Source organism: Mus caroli, unplaced genomic scaffold (genome assembly GCF_978045245.1).
Source record: "Mus caroli unplaced genomic scaffold, Mus_caroli_1 scaffold_16, whole genome shotgun sequence".
In the NCBI taxonomy this organism is placed as follows: domain Eukaryota; kingdom Metazoa; phylum Chordata; class Mammalia; order Rodentia; family Muridae; genus Mus; species Mus caroli.
Window position 1 is genome coordinate 31,264,054 of NW_028227271.1, and position 20,047 is coordinate 31,284,100.

Genomic DNA, 20,047 nt, shown 5'->3' on the forward strand with positions numbered 1-20,047 from the left:
AATGTATTTAAAATTTGATTTTCTAAATCCGTATGGCCTTCCTACATATCCATATCCTATAAATGTATTTGGTATTTATGCTATTTGTTGATGGTAATGAGGATGCTATCTTATATACATGCTAATTAGGCACTTTCCAATTTGTGGAGCCCTCCGAGAATCTCAAGGCTTGGGATATTTTGGTTGAACATGGTCCTTGGCAAGTACTCCAGATTGATCTTTGCCCAGGGTCTGTGCCTCTCCCTACCTCTCTGCACCCAGGCCATTGGAGTATGTGCCCACTTCTCTCACTCCATCACCCCCTGACCCTGATCCAAGCCAGCAAATCACATACAAGGCCCAAGTCCTGCTGAAGAGCAACTAGCAGCTGCTATGCAAAGAATGATGACAAGGGGGAGACTGATGCCTTCATGGAGACCCCAGGGAAGGGGGCTGAGGCCTGTGCCAGGTGTGGGGGAGAGGGAGGTGGGTGGGAACAGGCCCACAATGGTGAGATGCAGCAGGCACAGGTACACACAGCTGCCACCTGATCAGGCTTCGAGGTGTCCAATGATCAGGCTTCCAGCTAGCTGTGGAGGGTGAGGCATAGGAAGTGGAAAGGAAGAGGTTCTGGGGAGAAGCAGGCTTGGGCCTGCGTTTAGATTTATTGGGGGAGGTGCCAGTGAGAGCATGTGCTGGAGTATCGGGATAGACAGACCTTCTAAAAGTTGCTCTGCTAAGCAGCAACAATAATGAAAATACACACAGTCTCAATGAAGTCTGGCCATCTCCATTTTGATATATGTGTGTGTCATTTAAGACTCAGCAACCGGAGCTGGAGAGATGGCTCAGTGGTTAAGAGCATTGACTGCTCTTTTGAAGGTCCTGAGTTCAAATCCCAGCAACCACATGGTGGCTCATAATCATCTGTAATGAGAACTGACACCCTCTTCTGGTGTGTCTGAAGATAGCTACCGCGTACTTACATATAATAAATCTTAAAAAAAAAAAAAAAAAAAAAAGACTCAGCAACCAGGATATTTCTCTGGTCCACAACAGTCATGGCCAAGGTAACCCATGATGCCCATGAGCCAGATGTACACACATCTGGGCTCAATGCTAGGGACCAAGTGAACATTGGCTAGACCCCTATAATGCTCAGTAGGGGGGCATAGCCTTGTGTCACAGGGAGACTTTGCCCTACCAGACATAGGAGCATGTCTGCCTCTTCAGAGCTCTCATGACCCCCCATGTACTACTGCTCCTGTGGCCATACACAACTTAGGCCTACTTTCCTCTTCCATTGGATATAGTCCATGATAGAGGGATGTCTCTAGGAATGAAATGAAAGGACAGTGGGACCCCATCATGTTGGGGATGGGGACAGTGTGGGGACACCCATACACAGGCAGTGAGTGCCTGGCAGCTGTTCTCTTGTCCAGGCCTGTTCTGGGCCTTGCTTCTGTTTTGCCACTCTGCTAGGAGCTATACTTAAGTGGCAGCATGCAGGAGAATTTGTATCCTAATACTGAAAGATACCCGTACAAGAGTAGTGATCCATCTTGGCAAGCTTAGTAGGTTCAGCACCATTCACAGGGGACTTAGTAGGTTCAGCACCACTCACAGGGGACTTTCCTACTAAGGATTTTTTTTTTCACTTCCATGGAGGGTGGACAATGGGAGCCTTGTAGTCCTTCCATCCTTGTTCTGTTTTCATTTCCCTTCTGGGTTGGTACATGGCGGGATCCCAGGATATGGTGCAGTGCATTTAGCTGTTCTGGCGGCTGGGGGAAGCATTTGAGATTTTGATCCCATAGGTTTGCTGGCTTATGTTTTTTTACATCTACTTATTTATTTTACATCTACTTATTTATGTATAAGTGTGTGCATTTGTGTAGGTTTTGCATGCACACATGCCTTTGTGTACATTTGCTTATGTGGACACACAAATACCAAAACATGCATGCCTGTGGAATCCTAGGACAGGTTGCAGGAGCTGGTTCTGCCCTTCTACAGGGTGATTCCAAAGACTGAACTCAGATGATCAGGCTTGGTGGCAAGTGCCTTTGTCTGCTGAGCCATCCCACCAGCTAGCTGACTTTTTTGGCTTCTGATTTGCATGACGAGGGAAGCACACGTCCTTCTTAAAGCCAGAGCTTAGATCCTTCCATGGAGCATGCTTGCCTTTTTTCTTCATTTCCATGCTAGGGCATAAGCTACCAGAAGGCCTCCACGTCCTTTCTCTCTGGATCTTCAGCCTCCCTGGATTTTGAATGAGAGAATGATGTGCCTGCCCTGTGTGTCCTGGCCCTGCCTGCCTGATGTGAGCTAAGTGGATTCCAGCTACTTCCTTCCCTCTTTGCAACAGCACGAGGCTCGAAGGAAGCTTGTCTTCTGCTGTGGAAACAGATGTAGTCTTAAGTTTAGTATCTGGACAATTCTGGTGTCACCTAGAATCGAAGGAAGAAGCAGGAACTTACCTGGATCCTGCAATGCACATAGGTCCTCTGGCCTCCTTTGGGTGATGTTTTTTCCCCCAGCCTAGTGAGAAGAAGGCTCTCTACCCAGACTCTATGGCAAGGCTAAGCAGCCCTCAGGCCTCCTTAGCCATATAAACCAGAGAGCTGGGTTCCCCTAGTGAAATAGAAGCTTGGAGGGACATCTCTGTTGAGCTGCACATATCCTAGCCTGGCCTCATTTAGACGAAATGACTCTGCAGAAAGCTTGTATAGACCAGGACAAAGCTCAAACCAGTGAGTTTCAAGAAGACCCAGGCATTTTTCAGACTTCCCAGGAATAACAGGAAATCTGCCAAGAGTCCTATAGACATTTTAATCTCAGTAACAATGTCTGCAGAATCCTTAAACAGGCTGGAGAAAGCTACAAAACCTCTGCTTAGAAACAGCAATTCTGGGGGATGCGGAGAGGGTTGCTGGTGCTGGTGGAGACAACATCCACCATGCTAAGCCTGAGGTTCCCAACAGTTGTGATTGTGTGGCTAGCTGCTCCTTGAAGTGTCTTTGTCTAGTATCTGCTTTGTGTTGGGTTCTGCTAGTGCCAATAAGAACACAGTGTTGCCCAAGTTAAGGGGGATTGCAGTGGGCAAGACACCTGAGATGAACTTCAGTGGAATGATGCCTATGACAGCCTAGGACACTGAGGGGCAGTAATACACAGGCCCACTAGCATTTGTGTGGCATTTCATACCATACAAAACATCTTTAGCTAGCCCATTTTGATCTTCGGCATAAGATCCTATAAAAGCCATAATCTTTTCTAAAAGCTCTGTTGACGCAGCATACTGTCCATCCACTTGAAGTGCACAGCATTCCAACACATTCAGAGAATGATGCAGCTGCCATCACAGTCCATTTCAAAACATTCTCCTTATCCCCCCAAAATAACAGCTATAATATTTTTGAGCACCAATTACACAAAGTAATCCAATGCTCCCAGATCCTGTGTGTGGGATGCAGAAGACAATTGTGTGGCTGCCTCCGGTGACCCAGCTCCTATGTGAAATGAGGAGGAGTCCAGACTGTGTGACCCCCTCCTCCTCAGGTCCGCCTTCTCCTCCACCCAGCTCTCCATCTATGAGAAACAACCCTGGATCTGTGGTATCCCTTTATGTAGTTGAACTGTTTACCACTGTGTGTTCCTTCCTCTCTCTGCTATACCACCAAGACTGTGGGGAACAAGGCCACGCACCATGTTGTTCTTTGTTCACTAGGGACCCTGTTGTCCTACAAGCTAGTGTCCCCATCCCAATAGGAAGGCTCCTTCCTTGGTTCTCAGGCATGTGGGAATATGAGGGAGGAGCTTGCGCTTCTCTAGACAGAGATGCTCCCACGTCCTGTCCTCACACTTTCCAGGGGGCTTTGTGGGAGCAACATCAAATGCTGGTCACGGGAGACATGAGTATGTTTTCCCCTTAATACACAGCAGATGTGTGTGAATTTTAGACAAGTGCTTACCAGTGTCTAAGGGAGTATTCTGGGGCTCTGTGCTGCCAATGAGGGGCTGGTACAGACCCCACTGCAGGCTGAAAGCCAACAGACAGGCAGGGACTTCTCAGGGAACACTGGGTCTAGCTGGGCCTTCAGGGCAAATGGAGTTGGCTTAAGCTTAACACTTCCCAGAGTAATCCAGGTTATATAGTGCAGGAGAGAGGGAGAGGGAGGGGGGAGGGAGAGAGGGAGAGAGGGAGATGGAGAGAGAGGGGGAAGGGGAGAGGGAGCAGGAGCTCAGAACACCTTTAGAATGGCACTTTTCTTTAAAAAATGGGAAATATCTGAGAGTTTAAAAATAGGGGAATTAAGATTCTTATACCAAATTTTACAAACTTTTTAAAAAATGACACTAGGGACCAAAACCAAGACTTTGTGCATGTGAAGCAAATGTTGTGCCAATGAGAGACACACTTTTGTTTATTGGTTTGCTTAGTGTAAGGAGGTCCAGGTGCATATCCCTCCACACCTATGGAAGTGGGGACCACTTTGGGGAGTCAGTTCTTTCCTTCCACCATGGGCTTGAGGACTCAAACTCAGGGCGTTATATTTATGTAACAAATGCTTTACATTTCTTTTTAAAATGTCTTACCTAGTGAGACAACCACTACCAGCAGTATCCCACCTGTCTTAGTTAGGGTTTTACTGCTGTGAACAGGCACCATGACCAAGGCAAGTCATGTATGTGTATATATATATATATATATATATATATATATATATATATATATACTCAACATTTAATTGGGGCTGGCTTACAGGTTCAGAGGTTCAGTCCATTATCATCAAGGTGGGAGCATGGCAGCATCCAGGCAAGCATGGCACAGGCAGAGCTGAGAGTTCTATGTCTTCATCCAAAGGCTACTAGTGGAAGACTGACTTCCAGGCAACTAGGGTGAGAGTCTTAAGGCCACACCCACAGTGACACACCTATTCCAACCAGGTCACACCTCTATAGAGAGTGCCACTTCCTGGTCCAAGAATATACAAACCATCACACCACCCCTCCATTTTTTTTTTAGATAGTTTTACTACATAGCATGGGCTGTCCCTGCACCCGCTCTGTAGCCCAAGCTAGCCTTGAAGTCACAGTCACCCTGCCTCAGCCTTCTGGGAGCCGGCATTTCAGACCTGAAGCATACCAGGATAGATGGACTAAATTTTAGTGGTGTATGTTCATATACTTGTCTCTTAAGAGAATGCAGTAATGATTTCCAGTCCTGTGCATGTGTTGTATATAGAGTGACTCCTTGGATTTTCCTAGATGTGTAGAAAAAAATTGTAATCACACAAAAATACCAATACTTCCAGAAGAGATTATGGAATTAATGTATAACTGTTAGTATTGTATATCCTTAGTCTTTAGTTTCCCTTTCTGTGCTTTTTTTTATGTTTTGTTTTGTTTTCCAAGATTTTATGATAAAGTGCTTACTTAAGTAGTTAGAAAAAGGTCCACAAAAGTATATTTAACTTTAGGGCACTTTCTTACTATCTGTGTGGACTTGTTCCCCAGTGATGCCTCTGGCCCCTGGGCCACCAGCCCTCCAGGTCCAACTCTGAGCCAAGTGCCGTGGACTTACTGAGTCTCCAGCAGCCTTTCCTGGAGCCAGCATAAGTTTAGAGTCTATGGCTTTGGTTGTAGTCCGGAAAAGCCACAAAAGTAAAGGTGGTTTTACTGACAGATTTGGCCACTCAGAATCTAGCAACAGTATCTACATCCACTTTTACCCATTAGCTGATTCACTGTGAGTCCTGTTTAGGTTAGGAGCCAGAGCGTAGGAGTCCTCATGAATAGACGCTCCCTATCTCTCTGTCCCCCTTCTAATATCCATCCATTGTACCTTCACTGAGTGCCTGTTGTATGCCTGGAGAGACCAAGAGGTGACATTTTAGACATCAGGTGACCAACTGCTGCCCCGTGGTAGGGACAGGCAGCAGACAGTTCAGAGGATCTGGAAGAGAGAATGTTGACTTTCAGTGTCAGGGGAGACTTTTAATCTGCTCTTTCTTCCACCCAGAGGATTATTTGCTGAGTTGCTGCTGTGTCCTGGACATTATTCCATACCTGGGGAGCCTGGTCACCAAGACCAAATGCATCTCTGCCCCCGTAGAGCTAATCCTAGTAGAACTGAGATACAGTTAACTAACTCAGAGATAAATCTTTAAGCTCTTGATAAATGCCCTACGAGAAATAAATGGAACGCCTCAGGAGAGGACAGAATAGTCTCCTGTGACTGGGATGAGCTGGGGAGGAATTTCCCAGCTCCTGCTTCAGGGGTGAGAAGGGCTCAGCCATGCCATGGCTTAGAACATCCTAGAGCTAAACACCAAGGCCGAGAATCTTCTGCATCTTGGAAATGCTTAGAAAGTCAATGGGACCAGTAAGCAATGGGAGCGGTGTGTTGAGGACAGGTGGCTTTGATCAGAGAGCTGAAGGGAGGGGCCCACTTGTCTATGGCTGGGAAGCTACAGTGGGAAGGTGGGGGCTGTGGCAACTGTGCGCAGGGTGTAAGTGTTGGCTCCTGAGCCTATTTGGCTGCACTGCAGAGTCTCGGCAGGAAGAGCTTAGGGTGCAGGTCCCTAGGGTCCAGTAAGGCCAGCATGCTGTATGGATGTTCAGAAAGGAGCTCTAGTCATGACCCAGAGTGCTGTATGAGCAGTGTGTTTCCTCTAATATGCCACACCCCATTGTGAAATGGAAACCTTCACCTGGGGCGATGCAAGACTTCTCAGAGGTCTAAATCTGTGGATGTAGCTCCTTTGGAGCTGTGTGTTGAGCCAGCTCTGCAGTCAGGGCCACCTTGGGAGTCATTATTTCATTTTCTGGGAATGAATCTGTTAGGAATAACTAGCGATAATGGTTCATCAGACTGTCTCATGCTGGCATGTGCTGACTCTCCAACAGCTCCGGGAAGAAATTGCCCTGCTGATTAATTCTCCACTGTTTTCTCTCTTCTCTCAGAATGGCTATTCAAGTGGACAAGTTCAACTTTGAAAGTGTCCCAGAATCCCCCGGAGAGAAGGGACACTTTGCAAATCTGAAGCAGCTGGAAGAAGAGAGGCAGGAGGCACGAGGCCTGGAGATCAGCAGCAAGCTGGACATCCGCTGGAGAATTCTATCCTTTTCAGTGTCTTCCCCACAGGCCCAGGGCACACCCTGATCCTGACTCGGGCTTCTGACCCCCCCCCCCACAGGGAGCCAAGAGGGGCTTAATAAGTACTGAGCTTCAACTACAGACAGCTTCAAATGGCATGGCAGGATATGGACCATAGGGCTGGCATTTTCTTAGCGTATTCACACTTCAGAGGGCCTACTTAATGAAGTATTGATCCTGAGTGGGTAAAAGGTCTTTTTGGGGCCAGTGGTATTCCTGACTTTGGATCTCATGTTTCTGTTGAGGGCTGGTATTCATACTAGTGACAGGTCCCAATGGCTGCTTATCAGTGCAGGACTTGAGCCATCCTCTGACTGACAGTAGTTAATGTGTATCCAGTCATCTGGGCACCGACATGGAGTTGTACAACCTAGCAGATATAAAGAAGCTCTGTAGAAGGGGTGAGAAGCTTTTCTGTGGACTATGCTGTGGAGAGGGACCATGGTATGAAATGCCTGTGCCCACGTGGGCATGTGGTCAGAGGTCAGCTGAGTGGGTGGAAGGACCCTGAGTGCATCTGTGTGTCGGTTGTCTTGGCAGCCTCTTTAGAGCACCCACTCAGTTCGTCAGACATTTGAGGGGACTGTTAGCAGTGGGTGGAAGTTTATCAAAGGACCAGAGGTGAGAAATGCCCCCAAAGTACCACAGCAGGAGAGTGAGCTTATTCAGACTGTGAGGAAAAGAAATTCTAATGTACATGTCTTCCCATCATCTCCTTCATGTGTAGACTCTGTGACTGTCATTATGGTCAGACTGTGCATCTAGACTAGAATATTCTAGAAGATGTAGTCATCATGCTGTGCTTGTGCCAAAGATTGTGCTAAGTCCTAGGAACAGTGTAAGGAGCACTGTCAGACCCAGACCCCAGTATAGACTGTGATCCCTAGCACACAGGTATGGAAACTATGGAACTATGAGGTGGATCTTTCACTTCAGTGATGCAGTCAGCCAAAGAACTGCTGCTTATTGTCCCACTCCCGCTACCATGATGGTCAAATGAAGTGATTTATAGCAGCGCATTTAGTCTGAACGGAAACCAACCTCCTTCAGAGCTAGTCTACAGAGACTATCTATGGCTGAAGCAGGCAGGGGACAAGCCTGGAGCACACGTGCCATCATCCCTTGTCCCCACTGCTTTGCGTTTGTTGAGAGTGTCCCAGCATGAGTAGGGTCTCTCATCTTAGAGGATTCCCTTCCGAGCAGGGTGTTTGAGGGTAGCAAGCACCTCACCTGCATGCCACTGAGAGTGTCTGTGTTGTTCTGGCAAACACTAGACACCCTCTGCAAATTGGCAGGGTCACCAGATTTACTTGTGGTTGCACTGCCCCGCACGGCTTTTAGGCACAGAGCCCTGGGCTTGATTAACTCCAGGCAGGACAACCCACCTAAGGCTGTGCTGGGTCTTGTTATATATACACCCTTTGGGGTTGCTGCTTCCCATAGGGAGAAGGACCTGGCCCTGCCTCACTTGACACTGATGTGTGGCTGAAACTTCTCCACTGAGTGGCTCAGGCTGTTCTAAAGTCTTTCTAATAGGCTTCTCCAGGATGCTTCTTAAGGGAGCTCTGTGTTCTCATCTAAAACCAAACCAAACCAAAACAACAACACAAACTAAACCTCTTTAAACAAGACTTTTAAGACCCAGTATGCTATGTTTTTTTTTCCTAATAGTCAGTCATGCTTGGGCAATAGTTTTATCTAAACAAATTCTAATACAAACCGCTCCTGTCCTCAGTGTAGTTGATGCCTTGATCATCATAAGTGAAATGCAGGGAGTCATTTGGTATCAGTCTCCAGAGAGTTCAGCTTTCAGAGCTGTTGGTAATAACTTGGTTCAGGGGTCTTTCATCTTTCCTAGTGCAGTGCAGTGGCTTGGCAGCTGCATATTTAGTCAAATCACTTCTGCTGTCTGACCTGTGATGGGCAGAGGAATGTGGTGGCATGAACACAGATCGATTGCTGCCCACAGCCAATCCTAATATGTCTATATGTGCCTTAGAACTGCTTGGAAGGGAATCAAGGAAACACGTGGATAAGGTAGACTTTGTGTTTGACCAACCAGAGTGTGTATGAAAGCATATTCCATGGATACCATGAGAGGTCTCTGTGTGTGCACATGAGCGGGCACGCACCGTGTCTGTGTGACTGCATGTGTTGAACATGTACACAGTCTGTGAGCTCTTAGCACTCACTAGATGCCAGTTTTTTGGTCAGGTTTATTTCCATAGATTGCTAATTTATTTAGTGCCGCCCCCCCTCCCCATAAAGGGCTGTGTTATTCCTGCAGGTGTTCTGATACCAAGTTAGTGTACAGCTCCAAAACTCCATTCAATTATCAGACAGAGGACATGCCAGATATTAAAGTGATAAGGACAAAACACTGCACTTGTTCTTAGCCAGCAGCTCTAGAAGACTTTTACAATAGCTCTCTGATGTAGTTTCTTTTACCTTGGGCCACTGATGAGAAAAATGAGGCCCATGAGTTTCACCTGCTCAAAGTTCACCCAGCCATGGCCTACCGGGACTTAGGCTGCCCTCAGTGCTATGCTTTCAGCTCCATCCAGGAGTCATGTCCAGGCCTCCCCTTCTGCCATGGCCTTCCCACTAACCACACTACTCAGAGGAACTGTGGAGATGGCCTCGTTCCTTGGGCAAACTGACAATGAGCACCTGCTTGCCTTCCACTTATTTCACTGTCTCTTCTTCATAGAGCTCAGTTGCAGGCGCCTCTGGACATCTCCCTGGTGTTTTCTGTCCAGTTAGCCATGGGAGCTTTGCCAAGATGCCAGGCCACTTACCAAGATGAGAAAAATGGAACAGATTTTAAGAAATTAGTGATGTAAGTTAGAAAGTCAAGCAAGAGGTTTGCTTATCACTTGCAGGAGTCTCTCCATTAGTATAATTTCCCTCTATGATAATTTGCTAGTTTTCTTGAGTTCTAGTAGGGCTGGGTTGCATCCTTGCACCTGTGGCCCTTCACCCCCGAGCTGCTTCATGAGATAGGGCCCATGCTCTGAGTCATGGTGGTTAGGGACAAGGGGAGGATGACACATACTTATGTGTGCTGTTCAGATAATGGGTTGCTTCCTGCCCTCGCTCTCACTCCCCGCTGCCTGAAGCACTTTGTACCTCATTTTCCTGGTGAACACTCCACCCATCTTCCAGAGGTATGGGATCTGAGACAACTTCTGGGTCTACCACACTCCAGGAAATCAACTCTTTCTCCTCTGGCTGTCCCAACATAGTAACTATAACCACCTTGCCCAATATAAAATCCATTTGAGCTTGCCGTAGTCTGTGGATGGCTTGTATGTTGCTGGAGAGAGCCACGTGGCTCATGAAACGTACTCCTGTTCTGAAGGTTGACAGGGAAGTCTAACACCCCGGGGCTTGGAGAAAGCCTCTGTAAGTAGGCATGGGGGATTTGTCTTTGACAGCAAATCAGGCATGCTTCAGCACCACGGAGAGCTCTCTGCTGGGCTTTCCCCAGTGAGGGTGCTGACTCAGCTGTTTGCAGGCTCTGATCATACCCAGCCTGTGGGCAGCAGTGCCCTTGCAGCAGAGCAGAGGCTTTGATTCCTGGGTTCCAGGTTTACAGCAAAGGATTCACATGATGTGTCTAGGAGTGTGTAAAGCACTGTGCAGACGGAAGTCTCCAGGGTTACCCTGCTTACACTAAAGCCTTTCTGTTTCCTCCACAGGCCTGAGGATTTGGGGGTGGTGGGGGTGGTCAGCCTTGGCTACAGAGTTAGACCAGACTGCAGAGTAAGTTCGTCTCTTAAATGAAAAAAGAGCACAAAACAAAACAAAAATACCAGATATACACACATGAAAAGCAATGAGGTAGAAGAAACAGCTCCTGTCTACAGCTAGCATGTTCTGATGTCTGCATTTGAAAATAGTATCAGAGAATATGCATGGTGAATGTTTGTCTTTGGGCCCCTCCCATAGGAGGGAATTTTGGAAATTTCTCTAAAAGAACAATTCTGTCACCATTGTAATTTATCTTTCGCCCCAAATGCCAAGATGTGCATATTAAGAGTTAGCTTCCACTGCCTGCACTACAGTGTTGTGTCATAGGCAGGTACCTTGGCTGACAGCTTGGCCACTTGCAGATTTAGGCTCAGGTACCAGACAGCTTTTGGGCTGCAAGGGAGAGGCTGTGTACACACAGGGTGTCAGCTTTGTTAGCCCAACTTTACCTGCTGTGGGTCACATCTGAAAGTAAATGAATTCAGAATTTGTTAGGAAGAATGACTTCCCGAGACCAGTGGCACAGACTCCCTGGTTCTTCTTCTCTTGTCCTAGTTTATCAGGGGAATGGGCTCTGCTTGTGTGCCAGGAACGCTACTGCTGCCCACCTTGGTTCAAGTTTTTAATAAATAAGTAATGTTTCACCTTATGAGGTTTTAATCTCATGTCATTGACTATAAACCTTGGGATGAGTCACGAAGGAAAGCTGAAAGAAACAAACACAAAAGTGAGCATTAAAAAAAGACCAAAACCACAAATGTTTGAAAGTTTTGCAGTCAAGGTTCCCTCCTTTCAGACTGGGATGGGACACTATGGGACCCACCTTTGCCCACACACCAGCTTCCATTCTTAATGTGGCCCACTAACATAACTTCTACGTTGGTTTAAATAGGTGCACATAGTTAGAGATTTCTGGAAAGTAGTTGGTTTACCCACATGCCCTGTCCCCGCCCCTCCTCCCACAGGGATCTCCTTAGTCTACCCCCTAAGTAAACTTTGGGAACTGCTCTCAGACATGAGCACTAGCCAGCCTTATTTTCTAACGTAGCAGTTTTGATACATATGGTGGCACCACGAGACACATGCCCATGCTTTGCCTGGACAGAAAGCATACTTCTCAGCCTCAGCTTTGGCCAGTGCACACACCTGTGCTCCCAAGCAAGCCATGTCCCTTTCTGTAGGTGCCATATGGCAGCAGCTCAGGTGACAGAGCAGAATGGCTCATCGTGGCCACTGTGCCATCACTAAGCAGCCTAGAACTGAACTCCTGAACTCCCTGGCTTCTGGTTCTTCCAGTATAAGCACCTCATACATCTAATTAGAAGGAATGGGTAGCACATTTAGTGTAGCCCTAACCAGTGTCCTTCCCCATTGATGCTCACTGGGTCCCCATTGCAGCGTCTCCCATTACTTCTTCCTCTAGGACTTGAGGCAGGAGCCCAACCCAAAAGCTGTAGTTATGCTCTTTTTGCCAGTCATCAACTGCACACACCATCAACTCCTGTCTTTGTTTATAGTGTACCACAGCACATCCAGCAGGGATTTGGTCAGGAGCTAAGAAACTGGAGAACTCTTTTTGTTGTTGTTGTTTTGCTCTTTGTTTACTCATTTGTCTGTCTGTTTGGTTGGTTTTGGTTTTCTTGAGACAGGGTCTCGCTGTGTAACCCAGACAGGCATGGAAGAATTCTTGACCTTCCTGCCCTCAGATTCTCAAGTGCTGATGTTACAGACAGCCATGTGCCACCATGCCTGATTTGTCGGTGAGTGGTCACAGGAATGCTTCTGACTTCTATAGTCACATTGTATGGCTGGGAAATCCCACATGGGTACCTGCTAGGGACTGGGGTTCACTACAGAGGTGGCACCCTCAGCCAAACTGTTGGTTAGGGCATTGTGGTAGCTAGGGAAAATAAACTTGGCAGTGGGCCACTCCAGGAAGAACAGCGACCCCTCAGAGCCATTGAGTAGTGTGTGCAGTGACCTCAGTGTCCTTGGACCAAGCAATGACCAGCAGCACAGCTTCCCAAGTGGTCTCTGAACCTCTCCCAAGAAGGGGAGCTTCAGTTTTTACTGTCTGGTGGGGAGTTCTCTCTTCCGTTGCTTTTTGGGCTCATGCCTCTGCTTCTGGAGCCCTCCCTCTCCCAGTTTCCCTCCCGTTCCTTCCAGCGACTTGGCTCAGATGTCCCTTCCGCTGGGCAAGTTCCCAGTCTCTGCACCTGGCTTCAGCCCCTCATCTTCCCTAGCTCCTTCTCTTAATTGCAGAGTCCCTTCCTTCCGTCAGCATGTTTTTATTTATCTTTAATTTACCATCTTAACCGTGGTGAAGCCTACAGAAGCCTCCCCCACGTGCATCTTGGGAGCTTCTCACATTCTCCAATTGGAACCAGACCAAAAGCCTCAACTCCCTATCCCTTAACCCCATCCCTGGCAGTCAGACTTTTCTTCTGCCTGTTGCTATGTATACCTGTACTTGTATGCCTGTACTTTCTACCTTTTGGCACTATGAGCAGCGCAGCCAGGAACATGCCATGCATCTGTTTTGTTTATATCCTGGCTTTTGCTCAGTGAGGTCAACATGTGGCCAGTACTGGAATTGCTGGAGGTCAACGTTTTCTGTTTGCAAGACCACGTCTCTCTTGCATACTTGTGACCCTCTGAGACTTGGGTTACAGTCTTAATTCAGTATCTCTAGCAGCCTGCCCTGTTCCTCCTTGTTGAACTAGCCAGAGAATCCTCACTCCCAGGACCAAGCAAGAGGATTGAAAGTGCATTGCCAAGTGCTCACCAATTATAACAGCACTTCAGCAAACCTGCCCTGGGTGGTAATGAGATGGAGAGAGTAAGAGCATGTGGAGGGATCTCCTTAAGAGAGAATTATGTATGGAAGAAAGCTTTGCTAAGCGGTGCTGGAAGACAGGGATCCTTCAGGAGGTAGAGACACAAAGCAGGGGCTCACTCACTGGAGCAAGGCCTGGGAGGGATTCCCCAGAGAGGAGGGGAGCAGGATCCTACTGACAACAGGAATGTTTACCAGTGCGTTCTTGGACTACATCCTCCTCAGGATCATGTGAGGCAGGAAGTGCGCTTGTCCTCAGGCTGCAGATGATCGAGCCAACTCAGGGTGTTAATTTTATTTGTTTGTTTGTTTATCTTGCCAGTCATTAAAAATTCATGGGATGCAGTGGCAGAATCCAAAGACTCAAAGCTGAGCTTGATCTCAGGAGAGAGCTCTGGGCTTTGCCCAGGGTGAAGCATGGCCCTGTGCTGCTTACCTGGGGTGGGTGCTGGCTCACTGGCTGTCATTCACTTGTCACACTGTTGATGTCATTCACTTGTCACAGGCTGTTGGAGCCTGGCACTGTTGTGGGCCCCCTGGGAGCTCACAAGCCGGTGATGAAGCTACCATATATAGTGTGCCTTGAAAAAGGACACGGGAGAACCTTTTAGGCAGAGATGGCTTAGAAGCACTTCCTAGAGGAGGTGGGATCAAAGAGAGAAGATGAAGGAACCAAATGAGGAGAATCAAGGGGGAAGGCACAAGGTGCCACATAGAAAGAGGCAGTGCTTGTGGTACCAGAGAGCTAGTCTAGAGTGGCTCGTCAGGCTTAGGTGTAGGCAAGGCTCCCTTGGCATCCTGGAGGCCAGTCTGGCACCATGTCAGCCAATGCTGAGCCAAGCCTTGCTTTGGTTCACCCATGCTTTCTGGGCAGCCCTGGCTTGTGTTTCTTTCCCTAGATGCCTGGTGGGGCTGCTGGCTTCAGAGATGTGCTGCCCTTCAGAGACCTAGAAGCATGAGCCCTTTCTCTTTCTGGCCCTGCCCCTTCTCACTCAGGCTCCTGCCTCTGCCCCTTTGATTCCCTGCTTACGAGATGTCCCCACGCCACCGTTCTCAGGTTGGCACAGGCTGAGCGCCAGTTTACTACTTTTCATCTTTACCAGGTGGGCTCAGTGTCAAGCCCTTTCCTGGCACCTCTGTCCCTAGTGCTTCTCTGCCACTGGGGCCTCCTTGTCCCACTTGGTACAAGGGGCATTTTTGTTAAGCACAATAGCCTTGCCAGATAGATGTAGGAAGTGGGCTATCCTTCTGTTTCTAGCTATTGGCAAATGTCAGGAACTCAATTTCCCCATTTGATTTTTGCTTGTATTTGGTGACTTTGGTTTTGTGGGAGAAGGGAGGCAAGAGGCTTGCAGACCTGCTGTGAACCCACACTGGGCCCTCCCAGCCGCCCTCCATATCTGCCTGCTGTCTGCATTTCCAAGCCATGATTTCTTCATCCACTGATGCTTGCTGAGAGACGTTATGACTTCCTTGATTATGAACTCACTTGAGGGAGCCTGTTCACAATAACATATGTAATTACATCGAAATGTGTAACCAGCGTGAACCCAGTACCAGTCCAGAAATGCACACTCATTCTGAACACTCAACTGCAGTCTACATGATGTTTTGGGGAAAAATAACCTAAAATTTTGCCTCATTCCACCCCTCACCCCTGGCAAAAACCATTGTTGGGACAGGATTATCCCAGCAGCTCTCCCTTTCTTCTAGAACAGTCACCTACTTGACTGGATTTAGAGATGAAGGAAGAGTGCCCACTGTGCTTCTGTGTCCCCGCGTTCCCCATTATCAGGTTGATGCCTTCACTGTTGGGTAGACTACCACTCGAGCAAAGGAATGATCTACCTACTTAAGACTGTTCTTATCTAGGGGTGTATCTGTCTAGTGTTTTCTCTATCTCCTCCAGTCCTGAGGTTCAGCAGGAGCTAAGTTTTCCTTGACTGAGGCTTACCCTTCTCTGAATCGCAGTGGTGAGGCGAGCGTGGAGGGCCTCCTGAACCAGCTCATCCTGGAACACCTGCAGCTGGCACCTCTGCAGTGGGGTGAGTACCGTGCCACCTCTTGCTTCTGGGTGGGTGGGCAGGAGGGCACCATAATGACCACCTTGGGAAATTACAGAGAATGGAGTTCACCTCACTATGTGCTGCCTTTGCAGGCAGGCAGACGGCTCAGTACCATGCATGGCTAGGTCTCACCATACCCTCCTCTCAAATGGCAATTGAGTTTGGAAATGTTTGTAGCTCTTAGCTACGTCAGGTGGTCAAGGGAAGCAAGAGGCATGACTTCCTGCTTGCTCTTCCATCATGTTCCTGGGCTGAGCCTTACAACCTCCTGTACTGGGGTGTAGACAGTGTATTTGGTGAACTTCTTATCTCATCCTGGTCCTCCTCCCCACAAGAGGCCACCATCACCTCAACAGCCTGCTGATGGGCCTTTGTGTTCCTCTACAGCCCCGGACGCTGTCCATTCTCAAGTCTTCCTAAGTCATCCTCAAAGGTAGCTGTGACAGACACCTGAGTCTTGGTTGAGGTGATGATTGTCTTGCTATCTGGAAGTGATTTGTTTAGATGGCCTATTGGGAACAGCTATGAACAGTCATGTGTAGGATTTTTCTTCTTTCTCTCTAGTCAATAAATTGTCTCGTCCCTGTCTTAGACTCTTCCTAGCATCTATGTTGGACTGCCCACTTCCCAAGGATGCTATGGGAGACTCTCCAGGCAGTCAGTGTCCTTAGAAGTCAGTGGAAGAGTATGCAAGTGGTCGGAAGTCAGAAGAAGGCCTGCTTAGTAGGGTAGCATGTGATGGTTAGATGGCTATGTTTCCCCGCAACTGGTGATTCAGTGTTGGCCCAAGAACAACCATCTTTCAATGTTCATCCTTGGAGAGACTGAAGGTGCTGTGTTGAGCATTGTGCATGGTTCAGGGAAGAGGTTAGCCATTAAGACGTGACACTTTCTTCATAATTGTCAGGAAAGTCAAAGGGCCATTATTAAAATTATTGTCCGAGAAGCAATACGTTGGAATCCAATGACAGTTTCATTAGGTGGCTGTCATATCATTGTTATGCTGGGGTATGTCACTGTGCCCCCAAAGCCTGTTCACTGGTATATAGGACTGTATTATTTCACTTTGTTGAGTTGCTGGGCAACTCAGTTGGCTTGAATGGTGTATCATAACCATGCATTCTGTGTGAGGCATGCTGGAAATAGAGGTTGAATGGTGGGTTTCATAACCACAGCAGTCCATCTCATAATCTGTTTCTGTCATCATACTAAGGTTTAAGCAAGCTTCCATAAGTCAGCCAATGAAATTGAAATATGTCTTCCATTCCTACATCATGTTACTCTAGAGGAACTCTTGAGGGAAAGAGCTTTTACTTGCTTCAGTGCCTACTATGAACTGTAATCATCCCTGGGAGGACCCCAGAAGGGTTCTTGGGAGATGGTCAAAGCCCTCCTTCATTGTGCTTCAATCTATCATAGGCTAGTCCTGTTCTTCTTAGAAGTTGAGAAGGTTTGGGTTGACCATTGTGAGCATGTGTCATAGGCCTACCAGCATGTGGCCAGATGCATGAGTACTGACATTTATCTAGAACAATATATGGCTTTTGGAAGTTATGCTGACTCAAATGTGTCTGAGCTGAGGCCTGCAGGGGTTGTTTGTGAGGGGAAGGGTCAGATGGAATCATGGAGGGATGATGTTCTTGATCTTGGAGGGGTAAGACATTGACAGAGTTGATGCATCTTTAATCTTGGGAAACCCAAGTGGGCTGAGATCCCCAGCCAGGCTGTGTGATGGAAGACAAGAGAAAACCACTACCGTCTACCTTCCTTACAGCTGGTCATACAGTGCCTTGTGTTTGCCTTCTGGGCTGCCAGTGACATATGATGGGGAAGCATCTTCATCCCAGTTTCAACCCATTTATCTCCTGCTGTATCTGTCATCTGTACAGAACATCTCATGTGTAGAGCTAACTAGCTCAGACCTATAACCAGATTCCACATGGCTTCCTTAGGGGTAGGGTCAAACCATTCAGGCTGTTCAGGGTCTGAGCAGTGAGAGTCTTTAGAACAGATTCCCATGGTCACTTTAAAAGAAGCAGGTTGTTGTTTTGAAGTAACTGGTTTCCAAGTGTGTATCTCAGCTGCTTGGCATGGAGGAAAGATTTGTGTGCTGAGCTCCAGTATCCTTGGACACCTGGATCTCTCTTTGAAGGGAGGAATTGCATAGGGCTTGGCCAGGTTCCTGCCTGTCCCACATGGCTCCGAACTGCTGCTGAGAGGGAGCAGTTCCAAATCAACACAGCTCCTGTTCCCCAAGTCTTGATCTTCTGATGGTATTACTTTGTGAATGTCATCTATTCTCAGATGAGAATGCAAAAAATCCACCTCCCCCCAAAAAAAGGAAGGAAGGAAGGGAGAGAGAGAGACAGAGAGAGACAGAGAGAGAGAAAGAAAGAAGAAGAAATTTAAGAAAGTTAGGTGAAGAGAAATGAGTCCTCTCCTATCCCCAAACAACCTCTATTTTAGTTTTGTACATTTCCAAGTCATTTTGTGACTCCCTGGTTTTAATTTTGTTTATATAAATGACTATGCCATTATTGTACCTTCTTATCCTTTTTCAAGCTTGACAAAAACATAAACAGTTCCCACATTATAAACAAGCCTTACACATATTGTTAAAGGCCAAACCATTCATCAAATGGAGAGAAGATAATTTAATACTTGTTCTGTTGGTGAACATGGAGATCTCTTGAAATGTTGGGTTTTTTTGTTTTGTTTTGTTTTCTTTTGTAGGGTTTTTTCCACAATAGACTTTATATGCCCCAGTTTTTACCCTGAGCCTTTTCTGTTTCAGAGGGCTACAGGTTTGATGTGGATTTCCAGAAGTTGCTGGTGCTTTAGAGGGTCTTGGCAGAGAGCAAAGTCAAGCCATCAAAGTCTGTCTATGCTGGTGACAACAGTGTCAGGTGCAGGCAGGCGTGTTGTCACCACAGAGCCAGGAGATAATGGGTTTTCATCCTTGCTCTGTTGTTTCCCCAGTGGTTAGTTATCCATGGATTGGGGGATTGGTCAGGTTCTCTGTGCCTCAGTTTCCTCATCTGTAATGCCAAGGGGCCAACTCCTCTGTGTGGAAGGAGTACTGTCATCCCAGAGGAGAGAGGCCACCATGAGGAGACATGGGCATGCTATTCCTGTCTTGGCTGTAGAGGAAGGGAGGTGGAATGCAGATGTGACTATTTGTCTACATCCTGGCATCTGCTAGCTGTGGACCTGGGCTGCAGTGCTCCATCAGCAAAGTAAGACTAAGGGAAAGCCAGGCCACAGGCTGGGCCAGACTCACAACAGGGCACTGCATCCTGGATGAGGCTCTTCTTCCCAAGATGCTTTCTGTCTTAGTCTGTTAGTGTCCTAGAACTAACTAATCTCTCTGTCTCTCTCTCTGTCTCTCTGTCTCTGTCTCTGTCTCTCTCTCTCTGTCTCTCTCTCTCTGTCTCTCTCTCTCTCTCTCTCTGTGTGTGTGTCTGTTTGCATATACAGACTAATCTGGTCCTTTTGAAGGAAAGAGGAGGAGGAGGGATGGGCCCACCATCCCCTTGTAGAAAACAGTGTGCCGTCTGAGTGTCTATTCTGAAGACCATCTTCTAAGCATTTCCATAGATACCCAGTGGTGGTGACTAATGGGCTAAGCTGTTTGCCGCACTGATTGGAATGTCCCACCGCTGTGCCACCCACTACCTCCTCCCTCCACTGATTCTTTTCTCTGTAGAATTCTGTGTCTTCTGAGATTCTGCAGTGATTGGCCTGTGCTGTCTCTCTGGGCCTGCAGTGAATACAGATCAGGGATGCATTGCATTGTGAAGTGGGTATTTCCAGTTCTCTGTATTCAGACAGCCTTCATGCAGATACACATGTGTGCTGAGCTCTTAGCTCTACCCTGAGGGCAGCAAACCAGGAGCAGGAATAGATAGTGCCAATTTAGGTAGTGGCAGATCCTGGGGACTTCACTGAGAGACACTCACTGCCCTGCCTTGCCTCTAAGAACATGTGACTCCCTCACATTTGCAGAGGACAGTTCAGGGCTCTAGCTCTTTGTCACATGCATTTCTTAAGACCTGCACAGGTCCCCAAGGTCGTCACTACTGTTCCTTCCGACAAATAATAATGCACTCGGGGGCCAGTTATGCCTCAGGTCATGGAGATACAGATCAGGGCTGTATGGGTTGATAGATTTATCTAGTTCTTCAATCAAAACCTACTGGCCATGTTCTATAGTAGGTGTGTGCTGGGAACTCATCCCTGCCTAGGAGACAT

The 20,047-nt window shown here is 47.5% G+C and overlaps 1 protein-coding gene across 3 annotated transcripts in view; it reads left to right on the forward strand.

Annotated features, from left to right (window-relative positions):
* Trappc9 (trafficking protein particle complex subunit 9) overlaps positions 1-20,047 on the forward strand; it is a 486,162-nt gene that overhangs the window by 370,982 nt on the left and 95,133 nt on the right. For all 3 annotated transcript variants that reach the window (XM_021182812.3, XM_029469729.2, XM_029469728.2), the window contains 2 exons: positions 6,949-7,102; positions 15,685-15,775. In XM_021182812.3, coding sequence (XP_021038471.1) covers positions 6,949-7,102; positions 15,685-15,775 — 245 coding nt within the window. The remainder of the gene's footprint in view (positions 1-6,948; positions 7,103-15,684; positions 15,776-20,047) is intronic.